We start from the raw sequence: 18868 nt of genomic DNA, 5'->3' as shown, positions 1-18868 counted from the left end.
TTAACTTGCCTGTAAATGTACTTTCTTTGAGCACAGGGCACAGGCAGATGACTGGATTCTGTGCTTTCACCTTAAGGTGATTGGACACTGGCAAGAAGAGCTGTATAACCCCTCCCGTTCCCAGCAATCCCCAGTTACTTTTATTTATTTAGCAAGCATGGATGGGCGAATGTAAATGGACATGTGTCGGTAAACATCAGAGTCAGTTTGTCAGCTGAAGGAATTCAGAAAATGTTTGCATTATTTTCCATTCTTGTGGATATAAACTAAACTTAAGATGGACATACTAACTGATGGAAACGGAAGTAACCGGAATCAGTATTCATCATTTTGTCTTTTTTCTTGGTAAAAATGTGAACACTGATGATGCTAGTGTTAAAGGGCCTTTTTAAATGTAGGTCTTTCCTCCTTTTTTTTTTTTTTTTTTTTTTTTTTTTTATTTATTTTTTATTTAAATTTTTAACAAAGCCAAGAGGTTTGTGAGTTCAGTTTCCTACTTCATTACACTGTCAAATGACACTTGGAAACTGCATAACACTAGCGGGAACAGGTTTGGCAAATCCAAAGACTCAACACAATCTGATGACAGGTTTCTGAGTCAACATCTTGTGTAAAAGGCACCTCGCAAGAAAACCACTTCATCTGCAGTTTAGTAATGCTTGACCAATAAAATTCTCACCTCCAGCTGTACAGAAATGACTGAGCTGCAGATCTGAGATGTAGAATGGTGAAGTAAGAAAGCCATTGCTTAAATTCCAAAATAAGAAAAAGCAATTCCAAAATAAGAAAAAGCAACTTGTCTATGTCTAGAACCACTGCCAGAGGACTACTGAAGACCGAAAGAAGATCTATAAAATTCACTTGCTGTCAGATATGGAGAAGAAAGTATAATGGTCTGAGCCTCTCTTGCTGGATCCAGAGTTGGCTATTTGTCTGACGTAAATGGCCCTCTGAACCAAATTGCCTACTAAAACATTTTGTAGCTCTACGCGGGGACCTCTGGTACTTGCCTAGTTGGTAAGGGGTTAATTCTACAGCAAGATAATCACCCAAAATAAACATTCAGGCTGTCATAACTTCTCTTAGAGCTGGTTCACACTACCACTACCAGAAAGTCGCCCCGTGACTTGAAGAGACTTGTGACGAGACTTGTGCACTACTTTGAAGAGACAGGCGACTTTGTCTGTGGGGAATGCCTGGCTAATCTCCTTTCTTCTTCCTGGAAAGTCTGATAACAAGTCGTGTCAATTAAGATAAGGAGGCAACTCCCATTGAAGTATATGGGACAGTCGGATCACAGGTCGCCTCAAAGTAGTACAGGACCCTTTTCTGAAGTCGGAGCAACTTCAGTAGTGCCAATTAAGACGGCACTGATTGATTAACATTGCTTTTGTTATGTCAAGCTACCTGGGGCAACACAAGTTGCCTCACAAGTCGCGCTAGTGTGAATGGGCTCTTAAAGGAAAGAACCTGATAGACTTCAATTTGAATGGAAATAATAAATACGCACACCAAGTTGGTAACCAGACTGTATCTTGCATCAAAGAGACACCTTTCTAGAATAATTTAAAAGAAGTAATGCAAGTACAAAGAGTGAAATAAAAAATGCCTGTAGTAAACCTGATGATCCAGATAAAGTGTGGAAACCAGTTATTACCGATGGTTGCCACACTTTACCTGGCTCATCAAGCTTGCTAAAGGTGTTTTTACACTCTGACATTGTGAGTTCTTTTCTTCCCTTAATTCTAGCACAATGTGCTTTTTTTTAAAAAAAATGCAGTCATTGGCACACTTTTTTTTTTATAGTCATGTACATACTGTATATGTAGATATATACAGTATCTCACAAGTGAGTACATCCCTCCCATTTTTGTAAATATTTTATCATATCTTTTCATGTGACAACACTGAAGAAATGATTGATGTAAAGTAGTGAGTGTACAGCTTGTATGACAGTGTAAATTTGCTGTCCCCTCAAAATAACTCAACACACAGCCATTAATTTCTAAACCACTGGCAAAAAAAATCAGTACACCCCTAAGTGAAAGTCCAAATTTGGTCCCAAAGTGTCAATATTTTGTGTGGCCACCATTCTTTTCCACCACTGCCTTAACCCTCTTGGGCATGGATTTCACCAGAGCTTCATAGGTTGCCACTGGAGTCTTTCCACTCCTACATGATGACACCACAGAGCTGGTGGATGTTAGAGACCTTGCGCTCCTCTACCTTCCATTTGAGGATGCGCAATAGGGTTTAGATCTGCAGACCTGCTTGGCCAGTCCATCATCTTTACCCTTAGCTTCTTTAGCAAGGCAATGGTCCTCTTGGCGCTGTTTGGGGTCGTTATCATGTTGGATTACTGCCCTGCGGCCCAGTCTCTGAAGGGAGGAGATCCTGCTCTGCTTCAGTAGGTCATAGTACATGTTGGCATTCATGGTTCCCTCAATGAACTGTAGGTCCCCAGTGCCTGCAGCACTCATGCAGCCCCAGACCATGACCCTCCCACCATCATGCTTGACTGTAGGCAAGACACACTTGTCTTTGTACTCCTCACCTGGTTTGCTGCCACACATGCTTGACACCATCTGAACCAAATACGTTTATCTTGGTTTCATCAGACCACAGGAACTGGTTCCAGTAATCAAAGTCCTTAGTCTGCTTGTCTTCAGCAAACTGTTGGCTTTCTTGTGCATCTTTATAAAAGGCGCCCTTCTGGGACGACAGCCATGCAGACCAATTTGATGCAGTGTGTGGTGTATGGTCTGAGCATTGACAGCCTGACCCCCACCCCTTCAACCTCTGCAGCAATGCTGGCAGCACACATACGTCTTTCCCAAAGACGACATCCTGGATAAAACGCTGAGCACGTGCACTCAACTTCTTTGGTCAACCATGGCGAGGCCTGTTCTGAGTGGAACCTGTCCTGTTATGCTGTCTACTGCGCTGCAGCTCAGTTTCAGGGTCTTGGCAATCTTCTTCTTATAGACTAGGCCATCATTATGTAGAGCAACAATTTTTTTTTTTTTTTTTCACATCCCCAGAGTCTTTTGCCATGAGGTGCCATGTTGAACTTCAAGTGACCATTATGAGAGAGTGAGAGCGATAACCCCAACTTTACCACACCTGCTCCCTAATCACACCTGAGACCTTGTAACACGAACGAGTCACATGACACCATGGAGGGAATATGGCTAATTGGGCCCAATTTGGACATTTTTGTACTCACTTTTGTTGCCAGTGGTTTAGACACTAATGGCTGTGAGTTATTTTGAGGGGGCAGCACATTTACGCTGTTATACAAGCTGTACACTCACTACTTTACATTGTAGCGAAAAGTAATTTCTTCAGTGTTGTCACATGAAAAGATATATAATTTACAATAATGTGAGGGGTGTACTCACTTTCGTGAGATACTGTGTTAGGCCCCTTTCACACTTGTGTGACCTAAGTCGTGTTTTTTTTTTATTTTTTATTTTTTTTTTTTTTTTGCTGTGATTATGACTGGATTTGAAGCCATGTTTGTGTAATTTATAGACCTCAAAACGCATCAAAGTCAAACCAAAGTATTGCAGGGACTACTTTTGAAGTTGTTGCGACTTGTAGTCGCACAGATATGTATGGTACCCATTGGAAATCATGGAGTATGACTTGTCATGCCACTTTGCAGCCCCAAATCGCACTAGTGTGAAAAGAGCCTTAATGTACTTCAGTGGTTGATTAAGTACTTTGTGTACGTCATAGAGCAGTCATGTCCAACCTGCGGCCCGGAATGGCAGGCGATGCGGCTTACTGCCCCCTGACAATTGTCCTTTTTTTTTTTTTTTTTTTTTTTTTACTGGGGAGTAAGGAAGTTGAGTCGGGGGCACGGCCACAGCGGCTTCCATCTAACTGTAGGCAGCAGTGGCGGCCTGTGCATAGGGGGCGCAGGGGCGCCGCCCCCAAAAAAGGAAAGAAAAAAAAATTAAAAGTAAAAAAAAAAATTCCAGGTCGCCGGACTTAGTGGAGGCTATGGGGGGGGGGGGTTTCGACCCGGCAGAGGCGCCGATTGGCTGCCTTCTGGGGCATCACCTGGGCCAGGTCATTGCGCTAGGACACTCCCACTTTCGTGATATCCTGGCTGTGATTGGTCCAGTCTCCAGCCTGGACCAATCATCATTCAGGACATCCGATTCCTGACCCTGCTGACGTCGCAATGGGGGCGGAGCCGGTGCGTGCATCAGTCACTCACCGTCACCGCCCGGTCACCTTCCCGCCGCCGCAGAAGAGGACGGAGTCTCGAGGAGGGGAGAAGCAGCCGCCGGGACTGAAGAAGCCGCCGCCAGGTAAGTGCATTGGTCTCAGGGGAAGCCCACACTGCATTGAAGGGAGCACGCACACTGGTGTCTGCATTGATTGGGGGGCATGCTGTGGCGCTCTGCATTGATTGGGGGGCATGCTGTGGCGCTCTGCATTGATTGGGGGGCATCCTGTGGCGCTCTGCATTGATTGGGGGGCATCCTGTGGCGCTCTGCATTGATTGGGGGGCATGCTGTGGCGCTCTGCATTGATGGGGGCATGCTGTGGCGCTCTGCATTGATGGGGGCATGCTGTGGCGCTCTGCATTGATTGGGGGCACGCTGTGGCGCTCGTTTTTTCGGTTTGCGCCCCCCAAATTTTGACCACCAACCGCCACTGGTAGGCAGAGGCTCCCTCAGAGGGGATCATCCACTTGTTGTGTTAAATTAGTGCTGGATAGGGGGCGTGGCAGCGTGGGAAGGGCGCAGCAGCGTTTTATTGCTTATATACCTTAACTATAGTATATATTTTATATGCGGCCCGAGAAAATTTCTCTACACTCAATGTGGCCCAAAGAAGCCAAAAGGTTGGACACCCAGGTCATAGAGCCTATATGCATATACTGATGAATTAGGGACTTGTCATTGAAAGATGTCTTTGAAGATTCATAGGTTTAGTCCAAATGCAGGAAGCTTAGCTAATGGTGCTCAACCACTGTTTTTGTGTAGTAAACCAATTTTCTATCATATTTTACAATAATGCACTAATATGGTAACTCTACATTTTAGGATTTTACTTTCCAACTCTATTTTGCTCCTTTTTATGGCAGATGCGATTCAATTATCAGTCTGTTCTTGTACGGTAAAAGACCTGTTCCCATATTGTTTATCTTCCCAACTGCAGACACAGCTACTATGTGTTTTATGTACACTATACCAGGAAACCTTTAGCTCAACAGCTGTGTCCTGTTTATCACAGAGCTATTAGCTACCTAGTCTGACCTGCCTAATGACTGTAAAAAGACAAATCCCAGTTATAAAGAAGGGTATCATCAACTAATGGCTAAACACACAGTTGATTTAACTAGCAGCACAGTCTATATTTGTATTAAAGGTTCCTTTTTGATACAAGAGCAAGATGTGCATTTTTGAGTCCATCAAACTGGACAAGCAATTTTTAACTTGTGTATTCAAGAACTTGTATGAACGTACAGTATGAAGAGTCAAAAGGTTTAGTCTGAAATGGTGAATACATTTTCATAGTTGGTCTCGAGTATATTATTTGACCATGTTTAATCCACCAAACATGTTTTTAAGAAAAGGCCTTGCCTCTGATTTCTGTATATTGAAGATTGCTAGCATTTATTGCCAGGAAATCTTTTTTTATTTTTTTTCCTTTTTTTTCTCAGACCGAAAATGTTAGGATACTGAGCTAGAGGAAATCGTTAATACTAGAGACTTTTGCTGTTTTTAGGTTCAGAGGCTATGGCTTTAAATTAAATTCACCTTCATCCAAAAGTAGCCATGTAATGCAGTTATGGTATTCCACCGGACAATGAGGGGAAATTGATATTCCAGCGAAGTGAAAGCTCATAACCTCTGAATCTGAAAATTGCAAGTCTTTTTTGAATATGGGGTCATTTATAGAGGTGGAGTTCCCATTTCTTAGTAGTTTGTATGTATTCGGATACAATTTGTTTATGGTGTCTATAATTTTATTTAGCAAGCACAAATCTTATCCAGCACACAAGCCAGCCAGCACAAAATACCTGTGTAATCTGTCAACTTTTTAGGTAAACAAAGCTGTTTTTTTGTGTTGGATATATTTGCAATACATGTAAAGCCATACTATTGTATCACGGTACCTCTGCACAGTATGGTCCCTAGCTATGCTCCCAACTTGGGACATATCTAAAGCAATGCATTCATTGAGAACAGGCAGGCTTACCTGGAGGTAGACATCCAAAAGAGAGAGACCGCACTCAAAGATGTTAAATAAAAATCCTTAGGACTCCTTTATTCTCCATAAATCCAACAGACAGCAGACAGACAGTGCAATACACGGACAGACGTGTCGGGTTGACGCGTTTCACGATAAAAATCGCTTATTCATAACCACACACCTTGAGACTGTGGATGCCAGCAACCTTTTGTAGATAAACCAAGTAAAAGGTGGATAGGAATGTAATTGCTTACACCCTGAGTTAATTGATACGAGAAGGCACACAGCTGTTCATTTAGCAATCCACAGTCTCAAGCTGAAGACATTTAGTTACAAAACATGTCTCCCTCCCTACAGGGGGAGGGAGAAGGGTACATACAAACAATATAAAAACACATGTTTTAATAGAAAAAATACATATAAATACATGTGTATATATATATATATATATATATATATATAGCGGGCTGAAAGAATCAAAGAAATATAACAAGTAACACATGACATGTATACTTATAGGGCCTGTCCTCTGGTAGTCAATAATAGCTACATAAAAATTATCTTTATCCAAAAGTAATTCTTAAAAAAGAATTTCTCCAAGTAATCCATCGGCAGCGGTGTAGAGTCGGTGCAATAAAATATAAATGAAGAGACACAGATATCCATATGAAATAAACGATCTCCTGTCCATAAATGTTACCTGTAAAAAACTGAAAAATAGAAAAATAGAAAAACACATTGCCGAAGCGGTGAAAAAGGAAATTGTATTATACGTAAGTATAAATAAGTGAGCGTATCAGTGAATGAAGAAAAAATAAATAAAATAAGTATAAAAGTATGAGCATGAAACCACCCAATGATACGCATATATACATAAAATTGTGAACAATATATGATCATGTGAAAAAATAACGTAAAATTGTGGTGACATTATAAAGAACATGATGTGTTAATAAAATATGAAAATGTGAGCAAAAATATGTCAACCAAAAATGTGAGCCTGGTTTCACTTGTGAAATATTAATTAAAAATAATAATAATAATAGTAAATGAAACCTGGCATATGGAGTGAATGTGAGGATAAAAAATAAAATGAAAGTATGAGGATGTATATAATTTATATGAAAAGAGTACGTGTATGTGAATAATACGAAAGAGGAAGAATAAGTGATATAAAAATTAATAATTAGCTAAAAGTATAATATAGAAGTTATTATGTAGGAAAAAATGACACCAGAGGACAGACACCTACGAAAACAGCCCGTATATAAATTGTATAATATCTACATTGGCACCGATCTCTAAAATATAAAGTGATATAAAGTAATATGATGTGGTTTGATTAGCATCCACATGAATAATGCAAAAAGGAGGCGCGATCATGGGGACCAGAAAACATATATAAAAATGTTGTTTATTGTAATTAGAGCGTCCCATGGTCGCACTGTGCTCATAGCATACAGGAGCTGATGCACATATCAAAAAACAACGGATGAATAATCAAAAATGAAAATGAATATAAAGATGAACAAGATTAAACATGATATAGGTGCATCCATAGTAAAGTCCTGTAGAGCAAAAAAATGTAAATAAATAGAACATAAGAGATCGGTGTCAAAGTCAAGAAAGTGGGAAAGTGGGAAAACACTTTGTTTTCCCACTTTCTTGACACCGATCTCTTATGTTCTATTTATTTACATTTTTTTGCTCTACAGGACTTTACTATGGATGCACCTATATCATGTTTAATCTTGTTCATCTTTATATTCATTTTTGATTATTCATCCGTTGTTTTTTGATATGTGCATCAGCTCCTGTATGCTATGAGCACAGTGCGACCATGGGACGCTCTAATTACAATAAACAACATTTTTATATATGTTTTCTGGTCCCCATGATCGCGCCTCCTTTTTGCATTATTCATGTGGATGCTAATCAAACCACATCATATTACTTTATATCACTTTATATATTAGAGATCGGTGCCAGTGTAGATATTATACAATTTATATACGGGCTGTTTTCGTAGGTGTCTGTCCTCTGGTGTCATTTTTTCCTACATAATAACTTCTATATTATACTTTTAGCTAATTATTATTTATTTTTATATCACTTATTCTTCCTCTTTCGTATTATTCACATACACGTACTCTTTTCATATAAATTATATACATCCTCATACTTTCATTTTATTTTTTATCCTCACATTCACTCCATATGCCAGGTTTCATTTACTATTATTATTATTATTTTTAATTAATATTTCACAAGTGAAACCAGGCTCACATTTTTGGTTGACATATTTTTGCTCACATTTTCATATTTTATTAACACATCATGTTCTTTATAATGTCACCACAATTTTACGTTATTTTTTCACATGATCATATATTGTTCACAATTTTATGTATATATGCGTATCATTGGGTGGTTTCATGCTCATACTTTTATACTTATTTTATTTATTTTTTCTTCATTCACTGATACGCTCACTTATTTATACTTACGTATAATACAATTTCCTTTTTCACCGCTTCGGCAATGTGTTTTTCTATTTTTCAGTTTTTTACAGGTAACATTTATGGACAGGAGATCGTTTATTTCATATGGATATCTGTGTCTCTTCATTTATATTTTATTGCACCGACTCTACACCGCTGCCGATGGATTACTTGGAGAAATTCTTTTTTAAGAATTACTTTTGGATAAAGATAATTTTTATGTAGCTATTATTGACTACCAGAGGACAGGCCCTATAAGTATACATGTCATGTGTTACTTGTTATATTTCTTTGATTCTTTCAGCCCGCTATATATATATATACATGTATTTATATGTATTTTTTCTATTAAAACGTGTTTTTATATTGTTTGTATGTACCCTTCTCCCTCCCCCTGTAGGGAGGGAGACATGTTTTGTAACTAAATGTCTTCAGCTTGAGACTGTGGATTGCTAAATGAACAGCTGTGTGCCTTCTCGTATCAATTAACTCAGGGTGTAAGCAATTACATTCCTATCCACCTTTTACTTGGTTTATCTACAAAAGGTTGCTGGCATCCACAGTCTCAAGGTGTGTGGTTATGAATAAGCGATTTTTATCGTGAAACGCGTCAACCCGACACGTCTGTCCGTGTATTGCACTGTCTGTCTGTTGGATTTATGGAGAATAAAGGAGTCCTAAGGATTTTTATTTAACATCTTTGAGTGCGGTCTCTCTCTTTTGGATGTCTACATGCTTGGATGGCGGATCTGACCTGCACCGAGTGCTGAACTTGCACCTGAGCGGCTTTCTTCCTTGTTTTGCAGGCTTACCTGGAGGTAACTGGTTTCCCTTAAAAGTACATCAACACCAGAGAAGCCCAGACTTGCTGAATTGCAGCTGAAGACCCCTTTTGTGTGTCTTTGCCAAACAAGCCCAGCCCAAATGAAAACTGCTCAGATGCTGATTAGATGTTGCTATTTTTGTTTAGCTGCAGCATTTTGTTGTGAACTGAAAGAATAGGATTTTGCTTTTTAAAGAATAAGATTTGCCTTGTCTGTGTGCTGCCTATTGCAGTCCAGTGCAGCCCAATGGGCGAGGTGTGAATCGGCCTTTACATTAATATGAGAAAACTGTACAAACTTCTTCTTTTTATTTATTTTTTTCAGTCATATGAGGACTTGGTACAACGTCTTGAACCTGTTATCATGGAACTGGAGCGCCAGGAGAATGTACTAGTTATTTGCCATCAAGCTGTCATGCGCTGCCTGCTGGCCTACTTCTTGGATAAAAGTGCAGGTACACACTTGGAGAGATAGGGAAGGCTGTAATTAAAGAGGCATTTCTATAGATGTCACGTGCTGGAAAACCTTGGAGTTGGCTGTCTATATATTGTGGATACTTGTTGAAATGTTATAGTATAGTTTCAGGAAAATGTACTGTGTATTTGCTTGGTTCTGCAATCAGAAGATCGTGGGTGCAATGCCTGGATTCTGCGGAGTAAGCATTAAATACCAAAAGATGCTCAGTATTTAACCATAACAAGCTCATTGGGAGCAAATTAACCCTTAGTCTTACCCATAACAAGTTGGCTTGGTATAGGGCAATCTAGTATTTCCCATGCCTAATACCTTAAAAAAAAAAATCTGTACTGCTAACATCTTTATGGTTTAAATACACCTATGGAGGTGTACAGAGCCGTGCTCATCTAAAGTGCACTAAGTGTAGTGTTTTAATATAGTAAATGATTAACGAGTAATAGTATATATAAATATTAATAACAATATGAATATAAATAAATATAGTGCATTAACAGTGGTGAATATAAAGTGCAGCAACAATAAGTGAAATAAATCACATATAAAGTTCCATACACAGTGAAATATAAAGTGCAGCAGCAATAAGTGAAAAAATCGCATATAGAGTCCCATACACCAACAGACTTCAGTGCAGTCTCCAAAGGATTCTTCCACACACAACCAGATCTTCAATCCCTTCACCACATGGACACCCAATGTGTGAAAAGGCTTACCAGAAATCACCGACCCCTTAGTTATAGGGGGTCAGTGTAAGAAGAATGATATTCATCAAAAGCCAATATTCCAGAGTAGATTAGAGCCCTCCTGGAGGATCCACCTTGCAATCGCCAGTATATTGTATAACTTCAGAATCCTTAGCCAGCCCCACGTTCCTCAGCAGTGTAAAGGAATGGCCAATATAGTGAAGTACGTACAGGCAATATTTATTGAAAGAAGGTAGATACACTTACATTTAGCAGGAAAAAAACAGGCATGGGATCAAACAAATACTGGGGATATCGGGTGGCGTTTCCACATCTCAATGCGTCTCATCCGGTCCCAGAAATAACATGGCAGTGTGATTGCACTCCTAGGTCCCTAACATTTTTATAACTGTTTATTAACCCTCTATAGACCCTGGAAACTGATGGAAATAAAATCAGAACCGTTATGTTGGGCTATTGAACAAAACCAAGTAGTGCCCAAATGCTCCAACATAACTCTGTCAGTTTGTAAATGTTGGATGACTCAAATTGAATATACTGTAGCTATTATTTGGTAATCAACTCTCACTTTACCCTGTTTGGTAAGGTCCACTAAGACCGACATAACTGTAGTTACGAAAATGTTATGTTTGTGCATTATACACCAAGCCTGGTAACTTATGAGAAAATTATACACCAATATAGCAGAAACCATCATTAGTGGCAATTGATAGTACTGGGTGTTTGTGCTAATCTTTGTATGTGATTTAAGTCTCTGCATAATTAAAATTTTTAGAATGCATATTTTGTAAATTATAGCGAAACCAGAAGCGTTTGTAGAACATAAACTGTTTACGTTAAAGTTACAGGCAAGTGTAAGCGATTAAATAAATATAGGAAATGCCGCGCAATATGAAGTGCTTTTTTACTGTATGTTAATTTAAATTGTCATTTATCATTATTGAATGCACTTTACATTATTTAGGTACAGAATTATACCAATATTGAATGCACTTTACATTATTTAATTTATGGTATTTATTGAATATATTTTGCACATATTCAGATCACATTTGCACACATACAAGTTTTTCAAGCACTTCATATTGCGCGGCATTTTCCTAAAGTTACAGGCAACCTTGGTTTTTTTCCAGAGAGTAGTGTTTACTGGATCATGGCAACAGAGGACCTGTTAAACAGAGTATGTACAAAATAATACATGAATAACTAACCCTAGGAGTCCCCTCAAACTAAATTTTTCAGTTCAAAAGCTTAGCCAAATCAACCTCCACTAATATTTGCACCCTCGCCCTACATTAAAATTTAGAGAAAGCTGTATGGTTGATCAGACAAGCACTTTTTTTTTTCATGTAATTAACTAACAATTTCTTGGCCTATGACAACTGCACACGTAGGTTTTCCTTTGAAATCATATATATATATATATATATATATATATATATATATATATATAAATTATATTCGCAATTAAAACACTTAAACCATAATATCGTGTGTGCAACAAATGCATGTCAAGCAACACATGAAAAAGATGCATGTCAGTGACCACAGTACACTTAATGTAAATTGAATATGTACAAAAATGCAAAACAATAAAAAAAATACTCAAAAGCTAATATATGAATGTGCGGATCCAGACTTTAAGACCCACGAGTAGAGTTGAGCGGACACCTCGGCCGAACTTGAAAAAAAAAGTCCGTGTCCGTGACCCGGACTTTTTCCGAACTTTACCCGGACACCGAACCCCATTGAAGTCAATGGGGACCCGAACTTTCAGGCACTAAAATGGCTCTAAAAAACAATGGAAAGGGCTAGAATGCTGCAAATGACAGCAAAATGTAGTGAAGAGCATTTAAGTGCTCTTAAAAAAAATTCCCCTTTTTTTAAATTTGTAATTTTTTAAATAGCAGATTAGAACTGCACTCTGTAGTAAAATCTAGCTGAACGCTGCACACAACAGACTGATAAAAATATATTTTTTTCTCCCTCCTCGTCGTCCTCCTCAGTGGGCTCAAGTGAGGGCAAAAAGATTGTTCACTGCACCACCCCCCACACAGCAAAATCGATGTAACTTGCTAACGGGACGATTGTTCTGTCCTGTGTCTCCTAATCTCTCCCTGCCTACTCTCTCCAGCCTGTCCCTAAAATGCTCAAATATCTTTACCTGCCTACGCTCCCACCTGTCCCTGCATTCTTTTCGGGCACAATGTTGTTTTTCCCTGTCTGTCCCTAATCAGCAGCAGCCAGCACGTATGATGTGTGCTCTCTCCCTACACTACAGCAGACTGACGCACAGCGCGCTGTCTCGAGCTTATAAAGACCTGGGTCGCATGCTTCAGCTGGCCAATCACAGCCATGCCATTAGTAGGCATGGCTGTGATGGCTTCTATGGCACACCAGTTAAACGCTTGGTGATTGGCTGTTGAAAGGCCGCCATTAAACCGCGCCATTACATACAGGAAATAAAATTACAGAACACGGATTTTAAACCCGAACATACAGTAAAGTTTTCGGGTCCGGGTAACAAAAATCCAATTATCCGGTACGGACCCGAACAATACAGTCCGTGTTCGCTCAACACTACCCACGAGCAAGGATTGCATATCCAAACTTCAGGACACATCGAGCAGAAAGTGCTCCTCACATCGCTCCTCCACTGCATACTCTGCCTCTTTTATAAAAACAGGTTTTCTCTAGTTATTGTATGCCTTTCAAGAGCCTCTCCTGCAAGCCAATGCAGTTCTCTGCCATTCCAACCATCCAAATACTCAGGGGTTAATGGATCATGGAACCTTGCATATATCTTCAAAGAAGGCAGCATGGTGTAAAACTGCCACACAGGTTTATTTTTAGCAAAGCACAGGAAAACACTTCCAGAATGAGGAGTACAGAGCAGCACAAGGAAAAATGCTGACATGATGTCATGACAGAACATCACCGGCTAGGCCCCACCCGACATGTTTCACTGTCAAAGTTCATTCTCAAGGGATGCTCCATGTCCTTTGAACGTTCGTTGACAGCAAAACATGTCGGATGGGGCCTAGCCGGTGATGTTATGTCAGCTATACACACAGAAACCATAGATCTTTTACCTAAAGAACAAAATACCATATATACTCATATTTTTCATAACTAACCAACAGGGGAAAATCTGATATTAGCAATTCCAGGAGATTGGAATTTTCTGCTCTCTACGTGCCTGACCTCCAGGGGTCTGTGCCACTGTTAGATGTCTCTTACCTCCACTTCTTATAGTTACTATTCTGAAGTGTGATTGAGGGAAAAAAATGCTTGGCCTTTAATGGTTCCTGATTTTCTTACAAGGTGTCTGCGAGTCAAAAAGTCTTAACATTATCTTGTGATATTTTACAGATCAGCTGCCTTACCTCAAGTGCCCCTTGCACACAGTCTTGAAACTCACTCCTATAGCATACGGTAAGGCCCTGTTTTGTAAACCTAGTGACAATGCTTTTCTGTTCATTTATTTTCTTCTGCTTGAAAGTGCAATGGTCTATTTTGTAGGGCCAGCTTCATTTCTCACAGGTCTAATAACCCATTGTCTTGTTGAGGCCAAAGGTGGAGGATTACATAGTTATAAATTGCATAGATTTTTATTTTTATTTTTATTTTTTTTTAGTATTTAAATGAGAAGTCATGGTTTCATTATGAACACAAACGGTGAATCAGTAGTTTTCCAGTCAATATCTATGCTGCAGATCATTCTTGGTGAGCTCTGATTTAAAAAAAAAAAAGGGTGGATTTGATTTAAAATAAGTCTATTTTTAAATCCCCATTTTAAATCCTGGTTTAAAATCCGTAGTAAAGGCTTGGTTTTAAATCCTAATTTTTTAAATAGCAACTGTCATCTCTGTCCCGGAGCGGCTCCTCCTCTGACCCGCTGTTGACTCACTGACAAGTCCCATTCACTTGCAGGTGAGAGACTTGGTGGAAGCAGGTGAGTGGATGCCCACTAACAGGCACTGCCATGATAGATCTGAAATGACAGGTGCTCTTTAAATGTTAGGACTCATTCTTGCTGGTAGTTAGTGTGAAGTTGTGTGAATGCATCAATGCAGTGCATCTCCGCTTGCAAACCTTGGATTTATTGAATGAGTTTACCAAAAATGTAAATATTGCAGAATATACAGCCTCATGCTAAATAACTCCATTTCATGCTGGAATTTTTTTTAATGTATCTTAAATGGAAAACTATCTTTTAAATAGATTTTTACTCCAAAAGCATTTAAAAAAAATAAATTTGATAATCAAATTGATTTATCCACCCTGTTCACTCAAAGCACTGCCTTTCTTGCCTTTCTTTACAAGGACAGAACAAGGAGGCACAATTTTTTTTTTTTTTAACATTTCATGAAGCATAGATTACATGACCATGGAGTTTAATGATGTGTAGGGATTATTTTTGGGGAAAAAGGGTATTCTTGTCACTTTAAATCCCCTTATTATTGTTTATTATAATATAATTTTTTTTTCTGACTTTATTAGGTTTTGTTTTAATATATGTAGTACATACTTTGGTATATTAAATGTAGACATTGAAGAGTGAGGTGGCAGCACAGTTCACTCTTAAATGTGTATTCCCAATTAGAAAGCAATGGCAAATCTGCTTCATTACTTAATTATTCTTATGCCCTAAGATTTTATCTGCAGTACCACCTGTAAGACGCATATATAAAATAAAATAAAAACCTTACATATGCAGTGGAGCTTAGACTCTGATACAGGATAGATAAAGCAGGCTTGGTAAAGGTCTTCCATAGGTCACTGTATCCAAAGAATTTCGTCAGCATGGAATAATTATCTGAAAAGTAGAAGTAGTAAATAAAGGGATCTTCCCACCTGATAAAGTGGCTGTTAACGGACATCTGTGTGGAACGACACAATTTGCTTTGTTAATGGGGTAGTGATCAGACCTCAAGCGGAGTGTCAGTGCCTTTATCACCTTGACAGCTTATTTTTTTTTTTTTTTTTTTGACCAATCCTCAATTACAACTTGCAGGCATCTTTGTTGTGTAATGGAGTCTAAGCACAGTAAGTGGGTGCTGCACTGTGGGTGACTGGCTAGTACTTAGTCTGGTCACTACATAGCAAATAGCTGGTGGACTGACACAGGTCATATGACTACTGTTCAGCAAGCAATTTATGCTGTTCCACACTGATGTGCTTGAACAGCCACTTTATCAGGTGAGAAGATCCTTTTATTTACTTGTTAATGATTTTGGCGATTCTTTTTTTTATTTATTTTAATACATTCTTTATTGAAATTTTCCACATCTTTACAACCTATACAAAAATTACATCCATGCTACAACAGATTTAACTACTTGTCTTTCAGTTACCTTTTCACTCTGTTCTAACATTTCAAGCATTAAAATCCATGTGTATGACCTACAGATCCTTTATTATACCAGCAGTACTCGCCAGAACCTGGATGAAGGTGTTTGTTAAGCCACTTGACCTCCCTGGCGGTCTGATTATGTACAGATTTCTGTGCTAAAAGCAGTACATTCTTTTGCATAGAAATCTGTTTTACATCTTAAAACTCGTTTTCCTCCGCCGTCCTCCCACTGTGTGCTCGGCCGATGCCGGCACCTGTCTTCCGGTTCCCTTTCCTGCGAACGTTGCGACGCAGGTGGGTGGAACCGGCAGCAATTTAAAAAATGTAAGTACACTAAATGACATGATACAAAGTTGTGATCCTAACGGATTACACTGTCGCATGCCATTTCACCACAGGATTTCACCTGGTGACCTTTCCAGTGCCCTGCCTATGCTTTTCCAATGCTTTGTGCCTGGAAAATTTTGAACAACCATGGCGTCCAAAAAGCGTTTTTTTTTTTTTTTGCACAAAAGCGCCTTTAGACGGACTGGAAATCAGTGACAGCGAAACTGAGTAACTTGAAGAACTGAGCGATAGCGATTCGTGGGAAAATTCGTCATCCGGTATAGAAAGCGACGACCGTGACGATTCTGATTTCTGGCACATAGCTCCATTGGAAAGTCTGAAGAATCATTTGATATACTTCCCAAATTCCACAAGCTATATGACAGACATCAGAATCGTCGCTGTTGTCCCTTTCCGTACCTGATTACTAATTTTCCCACAAATCGCTATCGCTCAGTTCTTCAAGTAACTCAATTTCGCTGTCGCTGTTTTCCAGTTCGTCTAAAAGCGATTTTGGACGCCATGGTCGTTCAAAATTTTCTAGGCACAAAGCACTTGAAAAGTCACCAGGTGCGATACAGTGTGATCTGTTAGGATCACAGCTTTGTATCATGTCATTTGTGTTTTTACCCTTTTGAATTTGCCACCAGTTCCACCCTGCGTCGCAACGCTTGCAAGAGGGAACCAGAAGGCAAGTCCTGTGAACAGATCGGGGAGAGAATGTGAAGAGGACGGTGGGGGAGCGCAGGGAAGGTGAGTAACATTGCGGGTAATCCAAAGTGTGGCTCGGGGTTACCGCTTTTGGTACTTAAAATTATCCCCGAGCCACACTCGGGAATACCGCCAGGGGGGGTTAACTAAAATAATGCCATTCCCCCCTGTAATATAACAGCAATTGGGCCTGTGTTCTAGAAAAAAAAATGCCAATCTGTAACTCTTTAATTTAGAGTGGCTCCCGGTGCTCAGCTGAATCCTCGGCTCTCTTCTCTGCCCAGCTGACAGCTCCAGTGGGCAGAGGTTGAGCATTGCCACGGACTTCAGCCAAGAAGGAGGGGTAGAGGAGAAAGAACTGAACAGTGAAGTGATTGCCAGGAGCCACTCTAATATAGGTACAGATCGGCACATTTTTTTTATATACCACCGGCACAGGGACACTTATTGTTATATTACAGAGGGGATGGAATGATTTTAAATTAAATATGAACAGCAGGAGGGGAGGGGGTGGGCACTGACACAAGCAGAGAGGCAGGGAGGGGGAGGAGAGGACAGAGCAGAGCTTCAGATGACGGAGGCACATAAACTGACCACAGTGTCGGGGCTCAGCAGCCATGATATACCGTGGTCCGTTTACAGGGGGAAGGGTAGAAACTGGCAGGATCAGCCAGGTTTCTTTAGGTGATACGGTGGGCCAAATTACACACCACAAGCACTGTGCTGTATAACATGCTTTAGGGGGAACAGGATCTGGGTTTTTTTTTTCCTAACAAACACTTTGTTATTACATGACCTGTTATGCAATAAAATATTTTATACCATGCTAGAAGTTTGAGACTGTTTGTTTATCGTTCATTCTACTAGCAGTTGTGTGGTCAGTTATAAAGAAAATTTATCTTTTAGCTAAACCACTTCTGGACCGGAAGGATTTACCCTCTTAATGACAGGCCATTTTTTGCGATACGGCACTGGTACTTTACCAGACAATTGCCCGGTTGTGCGACACTATACCCAAAAAGAATTGTCTTTTTCTCTTACGTCCTCCGACAGTCGCCGCCTCTTCATATTCGTCACATATGGGGTATTAGACTTTGCTCCGAAGGAGTAGCTAGGCAACAGAATATGTTAACAATAAAGCTTTAACATATCCCACCCTCAAGGGGTGGTCCCCTCAGTCAATACCCTCCTACTTCCTGCAACCATATCTCAGTTTTAATGTCTAGCTTGTCAGGAGTGGCTGGCTCTCTCTGTGCTGGGACTTTTTGTCCCAGACTCTTTCTTCTTTTTAATATTTTGTTTGAGTTTTTTCTCTACCTTTACTTAGCTGTTATTTTTGTCAGCATTAGTTAGTTCTTCGGACGAAGAGGATCATGCGGACTGGGTCTCGGGCTGATCCCCCTGATCGCAGGTCGTGGGTCAGTGGCTTCCCAGTCTGCCATCGAGCGTTCAGCCAGGTAACGCTCCTGGCACAGTGAACGACCCATCCCTGTTCGGTGCAGGGATGATTGGTGAGGTGGCTACCTCACCGGACGCTGTGCGGTTTCTTAACCGCCATTGTGTGCGTCTTGAATTGCGACTCTCCCTGCCTCATGTGCAGTGGCTTGTTCGCCTGTGCGGGTTCCCCACGCCATGTGAGGTAAGTGTATCTATGTGGGGACCTGTCTGTCTGGGGGGGGTCTCAGTCTGGGACTGTGTAACCTGCCTTTAATCACACTGCTTGTCTCCCTATCTCTCGGCTGCATGCTGTGGGCT

The 18868-nt window shown here is 40.1% G+C and overlaps 1 protein-coding gene across 2 annotated transcripts in view; it reads left to right on the top strand.

Annotated features, from left to right (window-relative positions):
- Positions 1 to 18868, top strand: part of LOC309561101 (6-phosphofructo-2-kinase/fructose-2,6-bisphosphatase 4-like) — a 113317-nt gene that overhangs the window by 81237 nt on the left and 13212 nt on the right. For both annotated transcript variants that reach the window (XM_082264844.1, XM_082264843.1), the window contains exons 11-12: positions 9866 to 9995; positions 14092 to 14154. In XM_082264844.1, the coding sequence (XP_082120970.1) occupies positions 9866 to 9995; positions 14092 to 14154 (193 nt within the window). The remainder of the gene's footprint in view (positions 1 to 9865; positions 9996 to 14091; positions 14155 to 18868) is intronic.

Source organism: Pelophylax lessonae (genome assembly GCF_965119305.1).
Source record: "Pelophylax lessonae genome assembly, chromosome: 8".
Taxonomy (NCBI): Eukaryota; Metazoa; Chordata; class Amphibia; order Anura; family Ranidae; genus Pelophylax; species Pelophylax lessonae.
The sequence above is the reverse complement of the archived record's forward strand: the minus strand, read 5'-3'. Positions and strand labels throughout refer to the sequence as shown.